This window comes from Sinocyclocheilus grahami, unplaced genomic scaffold (assembly GCF_001515645.1).
Source record: "Sinocyclocheilus grahami isolate Dianchi unplaced genomic scaffold, SAMN03320097.WGS_v1.1 scaffold487.1, whole genome shotgun sequence".
NCBI classification, from domain to species: Eukaryota; Metazoa; Chordata; class Actinopteri; order Cypriniformes; family Cyprinidae; genus Sinocyclocheilus; species Sinocyclocheilus grahami.
The window spans coordinates 1412914-1432850 of NW_015505666.1; the positions used below are offsets into that span (position 1 = coordinate 1412914).

Consider the following 19937-nt stretch of genomic DNA (forward strand, 5'->3'; position numbering starts at 1 on the left):
AAATATATATATATATATATATATATATATATTTGTCCAGTGTACAATGTTCTTTTTAACTCTCTAACTAAACTGATGTATACTAGTCACTCAAGCTCACACTGTGTGACAAATAAATGTGACAACTGAATATGTCTGTTCTTGATGGATATGAAAATGACATATAGATGGCAACAGATGTAGTATAACTGCAGCTTATGATGAGTAAATTCACGTCAAAGACATGTTACATTCCCCATAGGATTACGCATTCATATACCCATTCATATATATAGCACTTGTTAATGGAACGTAAATATCATTAAAACCGAAAGTCATTTTCAGAAATTACTTCAGTTCAATGAGTTTGAGACTCAATATTCTACAGAGGAACTGTAAGAAATAGTGAGAAGAGATGAGCCAGAAACAGTATAAAATCCAGAAATAAGAATCCGTGACCATCAATAATTACTGGTGTAGCTGTGGGAATTGACAATGGATGGTTCTTGAAATGGATTGCTGAGAGAGTAGGGAATGGGACATAATTTCACGTAGATGATATGGAGGCTAAAACTGACTTTGCTACTGTTGTTAACAATACTGTTCACCTCACACCAGCACTGGCATCTAGAAATATTAGCTTTTATAAATGTTTGCAGAACCAAAAGGTCATTCATTAACTAAAAAAAATGAGTGGAAGTCAAAATGATTTAATCCATAAAAATATTGAGTGAGCTATGGCTCTATTTGCACACAATGGACAAAGTCTCAAAGCAAAGTAGTGAGGAGTGATAGTGAATATCTTGGCTGTCCTTCCTTAATTTCCTCTTTCCAAGGTCAAGAACCACCATAGTGAGAATGATTACAGCCCAATTACTACATATGGTCCAATAGTTCCCATGGCTATGTTCTAAAACCAAGTAAGATTATTGGGTCACACTTTCTTTCAAGGTCCAAATTATTGCTATTAACAAACCATTAACTATGACTTTTGACTCAAACTCCTAATTTGCTGTTTATTAATAGTTAGTAAGGTAGCTGTTAAGTTTAGGTATCGGGTAGGATTAGCGATGTATAACATGGTCATGCCGAATAAATGCTTTATAAATACTAGTATATACAGTATGCCAATATGTTAAAGGGGTCATATGATGCTTTTTTAAAGATCATTATTTTGTGTATTTGGTGTAACAGAATATGTTGACATGCTTTAATGTTCAAAATTTTTTTTAAATACTGTACATTATTGTAGATCCTCTATGCCCCGCCTCTCTCAAACGCTTCGTTTTCTACAAACATGTCTTAACTTTGATAAAGAATATCTCTTTGGTTTTGAGACTTTAGTCTTTGCAACTTCAGGGATCTTATCTATGCACTACCAGCTTGCAACACTCCAAAGAGAAAGGAAAACTTGAAATCGCATCATATGACCCCTTTAATAATAGGCATGCTAATAGTGAGAATTGGTCCCTATATTAAAGTGTTACCGATTATTGTCTACTATTACATAGGCAGTTATATTCACAAAATGATAAAGCTTTATTCTGATATTATCCATAACCTGAGGGAGTTTCAAAACTTTTGGAAGGCACTGTATAAATGGAGACTTCCCTCACCTCATCCACCATCTTGGATGGATTTGTTTACTAACCTTTTTGCAATGCACGCTGGGATTGCCTTCTTAAAAGGATATACTCAGTTCTGCCTTAAACTTTAGACAAAACAAGATATCTCGGAAGGCAGCATAATTATGCTGACTTTGGCAGCCTACACAGGCAGCTCACTAGATTTTGGAACACAGCCAATCACACTAAATACTAGAATTCCTTTTCTACGCTTAAAATCACCCCAAGCACGTCTGTGAGCTGTGAGTGAGACCTTGTAAATGCAAAGTCAATAGGCTATTGTACAAATAAGAACAGCCATCCGTTCAGAGTCGCCCCCCAAAAGTGTGCCCGACTTCTGTTACTATCTTGTTGCGGACTTGTAGCCATCATTGCTGATGTCATTAGCATTTTGACGGAGGCAGCATCGTGCTGTCACTGCAGGGGAGAGAGGCAACTCAGATAAGCTGTCACTTTCCTTGAGTGACAGGCGTGATAAGCCGGATCAGTGGCTGCTGCAGAATTTGGAAGGGGTTCATCTGAAATAGATGCCAGTTATCACAAAGTGCCAGGGAGGGCGGGCGGGCATGTACATACCACCTGCGGCAAATAGCACAGCCTCTGGCCTCACCCTCCACGGCTCCAAGATCCCGAAACAGGGAACATGAGTCAGAGGGACCCTGGGAGACAGAGATAATAGAGGGAGGATGGATAGGTCTGCTATTATCCTAATAATACTCCCACTGCGGGACACTGTTACGTGACCCCATACATTGACCATGGCCTAGAATTATCTCTGGGCAGACAATAATTCTCTTGTCACACACTGCAGACATTTATTTTAAAAGACGAATGTTCAGTGGTAGCCCGGATGCTAAATACATGAAATGAACTACGGAAAACCAAAAAACCTTAGCCCAGGCGGCATATCATTAAAAAAAAGGAAGTGCAGATCTTACGTTCCTTGATCTTCTTGGTTCAATTGAGGATATGATCTCAATGGGGTAGTTTAAATTCCAATTGATTTTCACTGTGATGAGCAATTTGCAATGTAAAGAACCAGATATTTAATAAAAGATCTCTGGGAAGCGGTGTCACTGATGCAAATAAATAATACAGCTTCATTGTGTAGGCCTGTTTTTATTAAGAGTTGTATTGGTTTTACAATAGAGTGAACTAAAGTGGGGGCTCACTTTGGAGCAGAGATAGAAACAGTTTTCTATAAGTGATCCTGTTTACAACACCACTGAATTTAAATGCATCCATTGAACTAGACCAGCTAATGAGAATAAATGACCAGATGGGTCCACCTAAAAATGATAAACTGTGGCAATGATCATATACTTGAAATCTGTCTGAGGAAAACTACATGCCAGCCTGTGATTATGTATGAAGTGAAACATCTGCTAATTAAGAAAAATTGAGGAAATGTGAGAAGGTGGCATGTTTTTCTACTCTCGTTTTCTCTCGAAATTGTATTTAAAAAGAACAGATTCAGAGTTTCTGAGTTATTTGCTTTCTTGCAAAAATAGTGTGAGATAAGGAAGTACATTATCTCACTTCAGGGGCAAGTAATAGTCTGGGCATTATCACAGAATGATAAATGGTGAAGCAGTGTGTGCTGTAAAAAAAGCCAAATGTATTTGGTATATTATTTATTTATTTTAATGCTGATTTTCAGGAATTTGTGGGGTGGAATTTAGTTTGTTCAGTCTCTGAAAGTAACATGCAATTTCTCAAAATTTCTTCTGCATTCTACAGAATAAAGGAAGTCATTCAGGTTTGAATGGCATGAAAGTGAGTAAATGGTGATTGATTTTTCATTTTTGCCTGAACTATCCATTTAAATCCTGAGGTTGACCCCAGATTGGTCAAGCCGGTGCTTGGGTGGTTTAGCCGGAAAGCCAGTTGGCTAATACCAGCAAACCAGCTTAGGCATTTTTCAAAAGGACTGAAATTTCAAAATGCACTTTGTTTTTCATGAATATTTACTGAGGTCTGTCAGATACAGCAGTCTAAGAGGAGGAGGAGGGGATATTCTGCTGATCCACTACCACAGCTCTCTAGTCCCGAAGGGTGGACTGATGCCAAAACAGAGACATGCACTCAAAAATCACCTGTGAGGAGACAGCGGGCTTTCCTACTGCAGAATTTTACAGCACAGTCAAGAGTGTTTTCAAGCGTGTGCAAAGACGAGGTGCTGCAGTGGACCCTGTCAGACTGGTAAATGGAGAAAATATATAATGGAAAGTGCTTGTTAAAAACATACTGAACACAAACACACTTGTCGTTAAGGAGCAGGGTAAAGTGACATGAGAATATAGATACAAATACAGATACTGTTAGAAATGTTCACATAAATGTCACTATCTAAAGTAGTAGCTCTGTTTATGTTGTTGATATTATTTTATCGTAAATAACCATTTCATAAGTCACCATTATGCTGATTGGTGTTGATGGTGAACCTTAGTTCATTTAAAATCAATTTCCTCTATGCAGATCTGATGACTTTGCATAAAACAAGATGTTTACTTTATGAAAATAGGTTCAGGAAGTAATGTTATATAAATTTAGAATGTTATACACAGTAAAATCTGGACATTGGCTTTCATTTAAACAGCTCACAGAAGAGTTTTGTCTAATAACAGCCAATTTCTAATCTAACCATGATCTCCACTTATCGCTAAAATTTTAAATAAATAAATAAATAAGACCCACTAGTTAATGATGGTTAACGAAGTTCGTTCAATATAAAGAGCACATTGTTTTTTACAGAAATTACTGAACTACTTTAAGGCAATTATTTTTATGCAAATTCTTTGCATATATTGAGCTTGTTAGTGTTTACAGTGAACACCCTAAAGCAGGGGTGCCCAACCCTGCTCCTGGCGATCGACTGTCCTGCAAAGTTTAGCTCCAACTCTAATCAAAGACACCTTCCTTTAATTTTTAAGTGATCCTGAAGACCCTAATTAGTTGCTTCAGGTGTGTTTGATTAGGGTTGGAGCTGAACTTTGCAGGACAGTCGATCGCCAGGAGCAGGGTTGGGCACCCCTGCCTTAAAGCAAGGAAGCAGCAATTGTCAAAGCCACTCTAAATAGGTAACCCAAATGAGTGGCCACACCAACCAGTCAGAAAGCCCCTCTTGCTGGCACAGCAGTGCATCCTGGGAATGGGCCAAGTGAGGGTGGACGTGATATCTCTAGGAATCTGACAACAGCCCAGGGCACTTCCTCTAAAAAACCATGCAGCTCAAAATAAGTGTCTCTGCATCAGCCTGGCATAGTTGTTTTCCCTCCGCTGGCTAGCAAAGTGCAAGTGTAGCATTTTCTGACAAATTCATCATAGGTGGGCTCAAATGGACACGTAGCTTAAGTTTGCACATAGCATAAGTGCAGTTTTCTTGCCCTCTGGGTTTCAGACTGCTGAATGGCAGCGGTGGCCTCTGTTTGTGACTGTTTGGCAGAAGACTAATGTGTATTTTATAGCCTATAGCTATAATGTGCAGCTAAAAAAACTCCAGCAATACTAATGATTACAACAACAATACACGCACAAACAATACACTCCGTCCATGGATAGACCATCATTGCCAGGGGAGGCCCTGAGTATTATAACACAATACCTTCAAACCACAAACAGGAGGTCGCGGAGGATAAGCGATCGAAAGGGACCCAGTCCATCACCTTTGTGTGTGAGTATTTGTGAATCACAGCTGTCACTGCAGCGCACCTGAGATTAGAGTGATTGATGCACAGGGCTTTTGCTCACAAGGTCAGTGTATCTGAGTGAAAAGCTGAGGCCCTGGCTGAGCAGGGAGGGCTTCTGTGTGTATACACGTGATTTGAGTGATTGACAATTGGAAATGATTGGTGAAGGCCTTCTGGACTGAGAAGTTAAAGTGTTTGTCCTCATGGTAAAGGACTGCAGGTGTTAAGCTGCTTCAAACCATTATAAATCATCTCAAAAGAAAGTGACTGTAGTACAATAGTCAGCTTTTCATAGGGTTGATTGTTCAGTTATAAAAATGATAGTGATATAATCATGGATGCTGATTAGTCAATAGAGCAGTTCTGCAATGCTAAAGCATCAATGAATATATGTGACATGCTTTAGTCAGAAGTTGCAATGAGCCATTTGTGGAGAAAAATATATACGCTCTTCTCTTCTCTTATCTAATCAAAATATTAAGTATAACAACTGTTTTCAACATATATATTTTTTATTATTATTATCTATATTCCTTGAGCACCAAATCAGTATGGGACCATGTGACACTGAAGACTGGAATAATGGCTGCTTTGCCACAATAGAAATCATTTTAAAAATATGTTAAATTCAAATAGTTATTTTAAATTGTAATGTTTCACAATATTACTGTTTTTACTGTATTTTTAAATAAATATATGCAGCCTTTGTAAGCATAAGATACTTTTTTGCAATACATTTTTGTTTAAATAAATCTTATAATTTTATTTAAAAATAGTCAGAAAATTGTTTGAAATATTTAGTAGCCATTTTATGAAAAACAAGTTTATGACAGCCATTTAAATTATTATATGAAGATTTAATTTGCAAAAACAGATAACTTCCCCAGAAATCACGTTTTTTTATTGCACATTCCAAGTAATATCAATCAAACTGCAGTTGGGTTGTTTTGATTAAGTAATAATAACTTAAACAAATACAGATAATTTACAAAACTATTTTTGTAAGTTCATTGAAAGTATGTTTTTTTAACATATTAAAAGTTTGTTTTATAGCAAAAGCAGATAACTCCAACAGTCGTTTTTTGGCAAAAGCAGATAACTCCACATTTCATGTTTTAGAGTTTAAAAAAACACTTGTTTATTCTTTGTAATCTCCTCAGATGACAATGTAGTTGCCTGACAAATGTTGTTGTTGTTGTGATCATAAACTGTATGGATGTGATTACACTCAATACACTCAACGCGCTGCTTCTGCAAGGTTCCGTGAAAAAGTTTCAGCTTTTATTTTCCTTTTTCGCCCTGAAGAAGATATCGCAGGTTCATCAAGTTCGTCAAAATGATCCATCCTCGATCACTTTTAGTCAGCTTTGACGAAACTCCTCTCAGCTAGCACGTCTTTTCAAAGTTAAAGTAACCTTGTCACCTGACCTGAATACAGCGCTGATTCGCTTAAATTATCGGCTTCTGTTCAAAAACAACAAGGGCGCTTGTCGGCTTCTGCAGTAAAACGTAAACTCGCGATGCCTTAAAAGTGGACAAAACCGTCTTTTTTGACAAAACGTGTTTAGGGTTCATATTGCGCTATATGTGGAGAATAATGCAAGGCAATCAGCTAATTTTTTTGAAAGTTGCGTTTATTGGTTTTTGCAAATGAACTCTTCATATCCAGTTTGTAGTAGAAACGTAACAACTATTATTAGAAAGCTGACACTTTTTCATTCAGTGAATAAAACTCAACGTGTTTCTGGGTCATGACTGAATATATGGAGCAGGTCACGTATAGTCAATGAATAACATTAAGAAAGAAAGGAAGAAAGAAAAAAAGGTTCCTCCTACCAGTGAGTGTGTAAACTCAGGTGCGTGGTCGTTCCTGTCTGTGATGGTGATGGTGGCTGTTGCAGTTCCTGTCAGTCCCACCTCACTTCCTGCCATGTCCTTCGCCACAATCTCTAGCTCATACTGCGTGGTTGGAAGAGTCTGTGGACACATAAGAACATGGTTGGGAACAGTCAGTAGAGCTTCAGGATAGAGGGAGTACAGTCGTGATAAGAGCTTAAGTGGCTTAATTGAAGAACAAGTAATTGTTCCACGACTGCTTTAGTGCTGGTTAGACGCTGTCAATATGCACTGAAAAGCGCCACATAATTTTAATGAGCGGTTACGTTGTAAATTAACTGGTAAAATGGAGTAATTAAGATCTAATCCACCAATCATTGTATTGAAGTCATGACGTCACCTCAAAAGAGTCTCGCAGTTCATCATTGACATTTCAAACACTAAAGTCAATCGGTAAAAAAAGTTAATTATTGCTCATGATTGACCGGTAATCTATGAGACTAAAATATTCTTTTGTTTATTTACACTTCTTCCTGTGTAAGGCCTTCTTCAGGGGACGGTGCTGAAACAATGATAAAGGCTTCATGAAAGAGCATTGACTCTCACTGACAGGTGCTAGTCTAAATAAATGTCAAGTTTCAATCACTTTTCAAAGGTAATACTGAAAGAAAACATGTAAATGTCAATTAACGCCCACATCACCTTTCCTTCAAGACCATGTCCTTAACCAGAATGTCAAGATGTGAGAGAAAAAGAAAGAGAGAGTGAGACAGAAGGGACGGATTTTTTGGTAGGTAAATCAATCAATTAATCAATAAATTTTGGGATTTTTTTGTATTTTGTATTTTTATCCCAAGGGCTGATTTATATTAATATCACTACAAAACAGACTTGGATACTTCATATAGTTGGATACTTAATCTTTTAATCTTAAAATATATTACAAACATTAAAAATGATCCACAATTATGAATAATTGCATATTAAAAACCATGTCAAAGTAAATATCAGTTGTGAGCAGAACATTTCTATTGTGAGTCATTTCCAATCAAGCTGTAATTGTTCAAAAAACATTTAATTGTGTGTATTTTGTAAACATAAAATACTAGCTGTGAAATTAGCTTTTGAAAGACAAATTCCAATGTTTAAATATTTAAAATGTAAGATGAACCATTTTATTTATTTATTCATTTATTTACTTACTTATACAAAACTACATTAATTATAGAGAGTGTGAAAAGTAAAGTTTATTTTCTAAAGTTCCCTGAAAATGCTATGTTTAAGAATATTTAAGTATTTAAGTTGTCAGGTGAAAGACATATACCAAAAATTCCCATTGTCAGCATTTTTATTCAAGATGTGCTTTCCTTATAAAGTTTACTTATATTATATACAGTAGTTTTCTTTAGAGATTGTGAAAGACAGCGAACAAACACAAATTCCTGAAATTTAGTTTTAAGGGAAGCCAAGGTTATTTCAGAGATATTTCAGGAGAAATACCATGCATTCACTGCATGAATAATGCATAAGCTAAAGAAATGGGCACAGAAGTGTTATATAGACACCTGGTTTTTCTGACACAGAGGAAAAGGTATAAATGTATCAAAACAAATTTTCAGACTGGTTGAAACCATTTTATCTCTATCAAACACCACCTACTCATCATATGGGAAATAAACCTTCTCCAGACCAAAAGCCCAATATTCATAAATCCAAGACAACAAGCATTTGTTAAAATAAGTCAACCCTACTGGAAAGCCATGATGGCACATTACACAGGGAGGTGCTGTTAATGCTAACATTTATTTCCTTTATTGAAATCCCACTCAGTGCAGCATTAAGTACCACATGCTTAATAAAACTCATCCATCTGTTTCACATAAAGCCCAGGAGGCCTGTGCTGCAGTCATTTACCCATAGTGCATTGCCTCTCTGTATAAATTACTCTTGCTATCCCAGGCTTCAAATAGTGGCTCAGAAGTATGTCATTCCAACAAAGCTGCAATTAATAAAGTGAAAAATCACAGTACATTGCTGTTTTTGGAGGGGAAAAAAGTGACTTAAAACTAAATGGGGAATTTTGACTTTGACTTTATTCTCGTAATTTCGACTTGAGGTGTGGTATTTAAAGAAACCCAATGATCCGATGAATATGGAAAACTGTTTTCATACCAAGGTTATTATAGTTAACTAAAAGTAAAACCATAAACAACAACAACAGAAATAAAATAAATGTTACTTGAAATAAAATAAACTTATAACAATTATTATATATATTATTTTAAATAATACTATTAAAGATAACAATAAAACCAATTGGATTTCACTAAAATTAAAATTAAAACAAAAATAAAAACTGATTTAAAATATTAAGCAACTAATTGTGTCTCAATGACATGAAAATAACAATTCAAATAAGAAAGGTCTTCTAAGACCCTGTCCTAATAATAGAATAGAATAGAATAGAAAAGAATAGACAGATTCACACAAGTTTAGAATGACACTCTCAGGTTAAAATCAATGTTCACAAGTTGCCAAATGACTGAACTGACCAAATATAGGCATTCAGTGTGTTTATTTTTATTTTATTGAGAATTGCCTGCAAGTAAAACTGCAATTAACAATCTCAAACATCAGAACACTCATCACACTTCTGAACTACATTGTTGATGTGATTCAACACAAACTGCTTGTAATTCACAGGATGTAGAATAAGAAAAGCTAAGAAATGGAGAGGAAAGTTACTGATGTGCACGGTTTAATACCACCAACGGTCAAGCTTTACACCTCATCAGACATATTATGCTGAAGTATTTTTTTCTAAACCACCATGAAGCGCAGTGCTTCCGATGGCTGAGATCTGCTGGGACGGCTGTCACTGACGAACAACTCAGAACTTATTTACTGCTGATAAACAGATGGCACTTCACAGACCTGTGAGTTGAAAAAATAAGAGAAACCCATCTGGATAAGAGGGAGGTGAGTGCAGATTAAATCTTGGTGCCGTCAAAGGCTCGCACGACGCTCTCACGTAGCATGACAACATCTTAATGAGTCTCGCATCTCTCGCTTTCACCCGCTCAAATCTATCGCGTCGATGCACCTGTGAACTCCTCATGTGCTTTTGAAGGTCATAAAAATACAAAACCTGTTAAAACAATCTGGAAGAGTGTTGAAATATCCCAAGTCTGCCTGTGAATGTGAAACGAGACACAATTAACTTCACATTGCATAACAACTGTTATCATGCACCCGGTTATGTCAGTCATTTCACACACCGGATCGAGTTTCTATCTATGACAGATCCATTTCATATCGTCCGTCCAATAACACTCATTGTAAAAAAGGACTAAATGCAATCAAAAGCATCTTGTACAATAGATCAAGGCTTTCCCCATGCCCAGAGTGTGTAAAGACTTAAGTAATATAGGCTTTAGAAGGTGGAAATATATGCAGAGCGAGACGGAACTGGCTCTGACCCGCTGAACGAGATACCGCCTCATCCGCTTCAATAGATGTGATGTCATAATTATGCTTCTGTAGCCCCTTTTTGTTCTCTCAAGAGCTTTGAAAGAAACTGTCTGCCTTTCCCAACCTCTCAGTCTATTCACCGCTCTACCTTTCATTCCCCAAGAACATAATGATCCATACAAAAGCCACAGAAGAAGCAGCTGAAATGATGAATAAAGCTATAACTCATTTGTCTTGTGTAGGGAATCTTCCTGCTGGCCACGTCTTCGTCTTCCTTGAAGTATTTCATTTTTATTCCAGCTGGCTTTCTCACACCTTTTCACAAGGGTTGTTTCACATAGCTTTAACTAAGTTGGAGTAAGTTGTAAATATGCTAATGTCTCCTGCACTTTTCACAGGCGGTTTTTAATACTTCTACATGATTGCAATCTGGATGGTTATAAGGGTTCATATTTTCCCTCAATCCCTGGAATGTTATCCTAATTTTTTTTCTTATTCCTTTTTTTTATATCACTGTCATCCATATCTAGAATAAACTGCCATTTTTCCCTCTCTGCTCTTTTCTCTCACTTTTTGTAGCCATTTTGCTTTTTGCATTTAATGCTGTTTTTTTTAGATTAATTATTTCAGTACAGCTCAGATGATGGTATAATATAAATTTAAATCAACTTATTAAGTCTATATTAACACTGTCACGGCGCGGTCAGGAATCACACCGTGTGAGCAAGGGTTTTGGGTCCAAATGCAGGTTTATTTCACTGCCAGGGAAAACAAAGGTAAAAACCGAAACATAAACAGAGCTAAGACTCTGAGACACAGGCAAGGGAACAGACTCTGACACCATACGGCCACGTAGGGCTGGCATCAGTCCCGTACAAACAATTAATCAAGCTCGTAACACAACTCAACCAAACCTTAGTTATCCGCCCCGAGTGGCGTGGGGAAGGCGCCTAAATAGTCCTCATGACGGGCCACAGCTGTGTGAGAGTGAGTGTGTGCACAGGTGTGTGGAGTGCAGGTGATGGAGTCCCGGATGGGCGACAGCTGTGTGTGTGTGTGAGTGGGTGCCCAGGTGTGTGGTGTCAAGGTGACGGAGAAAGAGTCCGGGAGGATGGGAGATGGCGACCTCTGGTGGTGAGAGGGAGAACACCAGACGCCAGCCCCTGACAAACACCTTTGTCCTTAATTTTTTATTTTTATATATAAACTAATTTTCAAGATATTTTAAGATCTCATTTAGCATTTTATATCACCCTATGAGAATTTTAATATATTTTTATATCAGATATTTATGGAAGCCTGTTTCTAGCATGGGTCAAAAAAAGGTAGGTTTTTTTTCTGACAAAAAAAAAGTCTGAATATGTCAGATATAGACTCAAAATTCTGACTTTTTCCTTACAATTCTTTATTTTTCTCGCAATTATGTTTTTTTTTCATAATTCTGAGCCTACATCTAGCAATTCTAACTTTTTTTCCCATTATGATTCTGATTTTTTTCTGAATTCTGAGTTTGTATCTTGAAACTCAGACTTCTTGTTTCCACCATGGAATAAAAAATAAATAAAAAAAAGGTAATAAGGACTCTTGCGATTCCCAGAATGACATTTTATATATAGCAATTATATATTAACCCGCATATTACATATAAACTTGCAATTCGATTTGCAGAATTGAGGGTTTATATATTGTTTATACCTTGCAAATTCGGGCTTTTCACAATTCAGAGGGGAAAAAAGTCTGAATTGTAATACATAAACTCTTACTGTGTGATTTTTTATTTTTATTTTTATCCCATGGCTGAAACAGCTTTTATAGATATAACATATACATCCTGATGATACCCTAACAATCAAATAATTCATATTCACACATGGATTTCATGTTCATCTTGGCAAAATGTAATGAGACAGACATTAGTAGCCGACTAGCAGAGCAGCTTGCTGGATCATGGCACATTGCCTTTGGCTCGATATCCCACTGAGCTCAGAGGGGAGTCACAATGCCAGTCAGCCTGAACATCGCACACCCAGGAACACATCACAAATTCGCTCCCCTGGAAATCCCCAGCTAACGCCCCACACGTGGCGCTTACTAATGGTTGCCTAAATGTGACGATGGCTGGGTGCTGATGCAAATAAAATGGAAACGGAGCCAGCATGAGTGGAGTTACTCGAGAGAATCTCCTGACCCTTAAACGTCAGCTGCAGTGACGATGAGCCTTTGTAGTCAATTCCTGACTGCAAATACAGAGCAAAATTAAATTCAAGAAGCAACAGGGTTGTTGGTCATACCAGACTTGATAAATGATTCTGCTAATACTTAAGACAGATAGAGGCTGCTTCTGGGACTCCTGAACCTACTTTTGATTCACGTCACAGTAGCGTATCACTGTTATGGTGCAAAATTTGATTCACGTCACAGTAGCGTATCACTGTTATGGTGCAAAATTATAATTTTGCATTTGTATTTAATTTTTGAATTGAGAAAATGTGCCAACTGTAAATGTATTATTTATAGTCAACTACAAAAATGCAATTATATATATATATATACGTTTTTTTTTCAGATTAAATTCATTTAGATTTTAAGCTAGGACGCATTATATTGATCAAAATGAATAAATAAATATATTTATAATGTTACAAATGATTACCGTTCTTTTAAATTGTCTATTCATTTAAAAATTCTGGAAAAAAAGTATGATAGTGTCCACAAAAATATTAAGCAGCACAACAGTTTTCAACATTAATAATAATAATAATAATAATAATAATAATAATAATAATAAATGCTTCTTGAGGATAATGTGACACTGAAGACAAGAGTAATGAAATGGTGAAAATTCAGCTTTGCTATCACAATAAGTAAGTAAAATTTATTTAAATAGCACCTAAAATGCACTCTAAAACATTAATTACACAGGAATAAATTACACTTTAAAATACAGTATATAAATAGAAAACAGCCTAATCTCATATTTGGCAATTTGTAAAACACTATCCCTAAGGAACCCATTCTCTCCTACACAAGTTGTTTAGAAACTTCACAAATCATGCAGTGACTTCATTTAACTTCTAGATTCCCCCCAATTTGCTTACTGTACACTACGCTTCAATGCACACTGCTGAATGAGCTCCGGGCACTTCACTGCTTCATCTTTTTACCATTTTCCTCGCAAAGTCACTTGTGCAGCTATATAGCATTTCTCTCTATGTGTCGCCTCCTTCAGCATGTCTCACATCCCTCTAATCACCGATGACTTAAAAGCAGCAAACAGCCGTCATATCTGATGGATCTCTTTGCGCTTGGTCGCTTGATTCATTGGACATCCACTAATGGAGCTCAAAAATCCAGCCGTATTTTATAAATGAATCATGAGATGGAGACTAATTGCCATTAAAAAATGAACACTAATGCATGAACAATCCCAATGACGAAGCCACTGACACTGCAATATGCAAATATGTGTCCAATTATGATTAACGATCATCCGAGCGTTGCATGTCAATTTGGAAAGCTATTCAGATTTCACCACACACGGCCTCGCAGAAGGATGCCGCTCGCTCCTAAAACTCCTCTCCCTTTGGCAAATATGCACCAAGATATCGTTTCCCGCTAATGACATAACCCAATTTATTATAGTCTGAGGCTGTGCTTGAATATTAATAGAGAAGTCACTGAACGGTCCTGCGCATGGAAATACTTGTCGCTGCAGCTAAAGTATTATGTGCTGCCCTGTGATAACACTGTTGAAGAGGTGAGCATGTGAAACAACCAACTGTGGCTGAACGATTATGGAGCCAGGATCAAAGCCTTCCCAAAAACAAAGCCTTTAATAGAAAGGCTACTGCGCGCCGGGTCCACGCAAAAAGCAAGATCTCCATGAAAGAGGCCAGAGGGAGCCTCATTTATTTCCCCCCCTCATCTGTTGTCCTTTTGTCTTGATTTAGAGTGTGTTTTTGTGTGCGCATGTGACACGGGGCACGAATTGATCTCTGGTGCTTTCCTGCCTCTGACATTTCAAACAGAAGTTCTGCCCCGTGGCTCTCTCGAGTCAACATCCTAGCATCCGGAGAGATGCAGAGGGGATGATGTCAACTAAAGAGCCTGGTTGCAATCACCTAATATCACACACACCGCTGTTGCTGTAAACTAGGACAGGTATTTCCATAACAGATGTGGTTAAAAGCATGAAATAGCGTGGATTGGAGACTTTGAAGGGTTTTGCATAGCAATCACTGATTTTAACAGATGATCAAAACACAGTGGACTTTAAAATATAAAACACTGGTTTTATTGTTTTTTCTCTCTATCTGTCTATCAGGGAATTTTATAAAAGGATCATTAAAGAGAGCACATGACTAACAGGACACTGATATCAGTCAGACATGAATTTGCATCACCTCAGTTCGAGTTGTCAGAGCACATGCAATAACTAAGCTATGGGAAAGTTACCCCAAAATGAAAATTGTGTCGTCATTTACTCACCCTCATGCCAATACAAACCTGTATGAGTGTCTTTGTTTGTGTAGAATTATTATTTTTTTTGTCCATACAATGAAAGTCAGTGGGGACTAATCCTGTTTTAGACCTCATTAACTTTTATTATATGAGAAAAACTGTTAAAACTGTCTCAAATCTCAAAAACCCCTTAAACTTTTCCTGTAAATATAATGCTATTTTTCACAATTTGGTTTGGTGTTTTAAGATACGTTGGCTATAGTTTAACGGCTATAATAGAAAAGAGTAATTAAAAAATTCCATACAAGGATTTAAAGTTTGTTTTAGATAAAACTCTAAAATTGATTCAGGATTGACACTGTAACAAAACTTTATTTGATGGTCTTTGCAGTAACATAATATGCTAAGAGATATTCGAGCATATTGGTGGACATTCGTGTAATGTTAAGTGTGTGATTCTGGAATTTCCTATTCAGCATCACGTATATATGATCAGATCCCAGCAATTAATAAAAATACAGATGCACCTTTTACCCACATAAAGGTTTCACACAGTTCAGTTTGTTATTGGTACACTGATCCCAATCATGATGGTGGCATGGAACACTTTTCAAGTGCTTCTTTACAAGCAGCATCCTGTTTTTCACGACAACAAGAAACATTTTAATGGATAAAAACAATATTGACTTTTAAAAATGTGCTTTGGTCTTTACTGCATTTACTGTATAGATTTAAAAGAAAGAGAGAAAAAGAAAAAGAAAAAGAAAAATTGAAATAAAGAGGAGAAGAGGGCAAAACAGGGTATAAGGAATGATTCTTGGCTGATTTGAACTTGCATCATCCACATGAGCACTTCAGCCCAATAAACACTTGCACTAACCAGTAGGACGCAGTTCTGACAAGACGTAATGCCTCTGTGAATATGATGCAGCTGAAATATTTCAGGACATCTTGCTCAACAAGACTTTGCAGAGACTTTGATGAAAAGTTCAGAGAAATAATTCATTTTACCACATCATAAAAACTGCATTTACCACTTTTATAGGCTGAAAAGTAGAGAGAAGTCTGGAAGTGATGTACAGGTTGCGAGCCAGACTCAACAAAGCACATGCACAAACCTCTAAGCCACAAGTCTTCAAGCATGTGATTATGCCACTGATGAAGTTTTTAGGACACCTTGCACTACATGAAAGACTCATAGCAAAAATCCGACATCTAACTCCGGACGTATTTACAGAAACTCATCAACCAAATGAATGAGCTCATGATAAGCAGGAGAGATGCAGAATCTCCTGACGTGTGTGGGGCTAATTGGGGTCAAGGTTGGGGTTTCGGGGTTTGAAGAAACAGAGCAGAAAAAAAGGAGACTGGCTAATCTAATCAAGTGCATCGTCCAACCGCAGACTAATCGCTGTCAATTACAGTCCAGTAATGGGGAGGAAATAGTCCCCATTACACCAAGGCCTACTGAGGAGATGAGGGTAGAAAATGAGGAGGAGGAAGAAGAAGGGAAGAGGGAAGGGAGGGAGGTGTTTCATCATGGCCATCAAAGCCCATCTGGGAAGTGGCAGCAGCACTTATGTTGAAGAGCACAGGTGTTGCTGTTTAACCGTTAATTAGATTAGCACAGATCAAAGGCAGACTGCCACCACCGGGGATCAGTTACATTGCCGACAGGGGCCGGGGAGGTCTCTAAGGGACCGAATTCTTCCTATCCCACTGATTGAGACAGATTAATATGCTTACCAAAGCTGGTTTCGACCGAGATTGAGCCTATACAGTATGTTTTGTGTTCTGTCATATGGGAATATATTAGGGTTAGATTTCTTAGACTTAACTTACATGTTTTTGGTTACTATTTGCATGTGATAATAACTAGGACTTGGACATTTAAATAGATGTTCTTGTTGGTCCTGGAACAACATTTTTATCAACCAATCAAATTTTCAATGTTGTCTGGTTTACATGGCAGTTTATTCTGGCCCAAAACCACAAAGAGACCACTGGAAGAGTAAGCAAAATGTAACTCCATCCAAAGCGATCAGTTCTGATTATTTCAGACACATAACTCACAAAAAAAAAAATAAAAATAAAAAATTGTGTGGGCCAATATACAGTTCTGCTTATGGATATCTTGCCAACTTGCTACTATGTGCCTCAAATAACACTCCAGATTTGATGGCGTTTAGCTTACCTAGCATATTCAGAGATGAATAACATGTACGGGATAATGATGCATCATCCAATTTATTATTAAGGGAAATAACTAAAAAAATGCTCATTTATTTGCTATTGCACAAAACTGAAAGTAATGAAATCTGGCCATCTTGCTCTAAAGAATGAAGCCTCCTCAGGTAACTTTGATTACCAAGGAATCTTTTCATTGCACAAAATATTATTAAAATTACTAAGATTATTACAAAATATATTAAAAAGTTCACTGAGATTTTTTTTTTTGGGGGGGGGGGGGGGGTCTTTTGGAATCTTTATTTTAAGAGTATAAGCTACAGCATATGTAATTAAATACATTCTATTCTGACCTATATTTTTACTTAAAGGATATCACAGTATTAAACTATGAATTCAAATTGACTGCATACAAATATTTTTAAACAATAAATACATAAATTAAAATAATGAATCAATTAAATCTTATCTTAAATCTTAAAAACATGCCACTGGGGAAGTCGTGGCCTAATGGTTAGAGAGTCGGACTCATAACCCAAAGTTTGTGGGTTCGAGTCTCGTACCGGCAGGAATTGTAGGTGGGGGGAGTGAATGTACAGCGCTCTCTCCCACCTTCAATTCCACGACTGAGGTGCCCTTGAGCAAGGCACCGAACCCCCAACTGCTCCCCGGGCGCCGCAGCATAAATGGCTGCCCACTGCTCTGGGTGTGTGTTCACGGTTTGTGTGTGTTCACTGCTGTGTGTGTGCACTTTGGATGGGTAAATGCAGAGCACTAATTCCGAGTATGGGTCACCATACTTGGCCACATGTCACTTTCACTTTCACTTCACTTCACTTCACTTCTTGTGATATGCAGCTTTTCACTTTAAAATAAACTAAATAACAATGTCTATTCTTTAAAGGGGTCATATGATGTTGCTAAAAAGAACATTATTTTGTGTATTTGGTGTAATGAAATGTGTTTATGTGGTTTAAAGGGGTCATATGATGCGATTTCAATTTTTCCTTTTTCTTTGGAGTGTTACAAGTTCTTGGTGCATAAAGAAGATCTGTAAAGTTGCAAAGACTAAAGTCTCAAATCCAAGAAATATTCTTTATAAAAGTTAAGAGTCAACCACGCCTACCTAAAATGGTTCGTTCTAAAACGCCCCCTGTCTACGTCACGATGTGGGAAGATTTGCATAACACCGCCCAAATGCACCACGGCGTAATTTTTATTCTCGCTGTAGTATTGTTGTTGCCGCCGCCATGCCGTGAAGGCGCTGTGTGTTTCATTGTGAAAGCGAAACTACTTTGTTTGGTCTTCCAAAAGAGGACGATATCCGCTTCGTCATGCCTAGAGCTGATCCGTGCTGGTCGCTGAGGTAATACATCAACTTCGCGTTGTGGATCTCTGGATCGGCTTTCACCGTGGACGAAGTGGAGTCCAGCCTGGGGTCGTCACATGTGGTTGCCGCAAGCCCGCCGGACGCTCCTTATAAAAGACGAAGCAGTCTCAGGATCAGTTGTGCGAACACAGGGATTTGGTGCTCTCAGACCTCAGCCTGTTGGGCCTTCGGGTCAACTGGGAAAAGAGCAAACTCTCCCCGACGCAGAGGATCTCTTTTCTCGGTATGGAGTTGGACTCGGTCGAACAGACAGCACGCCTCACGCAGGAACGTGCTCAGTCGGTGTTGAACTGCTTGAATACATTCAAGAGCAGGAGTTCTTCTCGCCGAGAAGACCCCCAAATATGCCCGATCAGAGTTGTGCTGTCCTTCTTGCAGCAAGGATTGGAGCGAAGGCTGTCTACCTCCACCCTTAAAGTTTATGTTGCTGCAATCACTGCTAACCCCGACCCCGTAAAAGGGAGGTCGCTGGGGAAGCATGACCTAGTCGTCAGGTTCCTTAAGGGGGCGAGAAGGTTAAATCCTCCACGGCCTCCCTTTACTTCTGCCATTCCAAGAGGGTTACAATCACCTCCATTCTTCCATAAGCACTTAAGGAATGTCCATATGTGTATTGCTTCCGAAACCTCCTTCGGGGAAGGTTGGAGCTTCCGTAACATCCCTGTTCCAAGTAGAACGGGTACGTTTTTGAGCTGCGAAAGTTCCTTTCGATGAAGACTTTGCTCCTGCTTGCATTGGCCTCCATCATTTTCGTTCAATGATTCGTGCCTAGAGTTTGGGCCAGCTGATTCCCAGGTAACCCTGAGGCCCCGGCCCGGCTATGTGCCCAAGGTTCCCGCTACTCCCTTCAGGGATTAGGTGGTGAACCTCCAAGCACTGCCCTCGGAGGAGGCAGACCCAGCCCTAGTTTTGCTCTGTCCCGTCCGAGACTTAAGGTGCTACGTTGACCGGACGCAAAGCTTCAGGACCTCAGACCAGCTCTTTGTCTGTCACGGAGGCCGGCAGAAGGGGAATGCCGTCTCTAAGCAGAGGATGGCCCACTGGATAGTGGATGCCATCACCCTGGCTTATCAGGCACAGGGTGTGCCCTGCCCGTTCAGGTTGCGAGCTCACTCAACTAGAAGTGTTGCATCCTCCTGGGCGCTGGCTCGTGGCGCCTCGCTGGTGGATATCTGTAGAGCTGCGGGCTGGGCGACCCCTAACACGTTCGCTAGTTTCTATAGCCTTCGTGTGGAGCCGGTATCCTCCTGTGTTCTCACCTCAAACGGGTAGAAGCACTGAGAGGCCCCGGCTTCGGGT

At 38.5% G+C, this 19937-nt stretch overlaps 1 protein-coding gene across 1 annotated transcript in view; it reads right to left on the reverse strand.

The window, feature by feature from the left end:
* The window catches only part of LOC107553949 (cadherin-13-like), a 208777-nt gene that overhangs the window by 58566 nt on the left and 130274 nt on the right, over nt 1-19937 (reverse strand). Inside the window, exon 9 of the mRNA XM_016236293.1 lies at nt 7130-7270. Coding sequence (XP_016091779.1) covers nt 7130-7270 — 141 coding nt within the window. The remainder of the gene's footprint in view (nt 1-7129; nt 7271-19937) is intronic.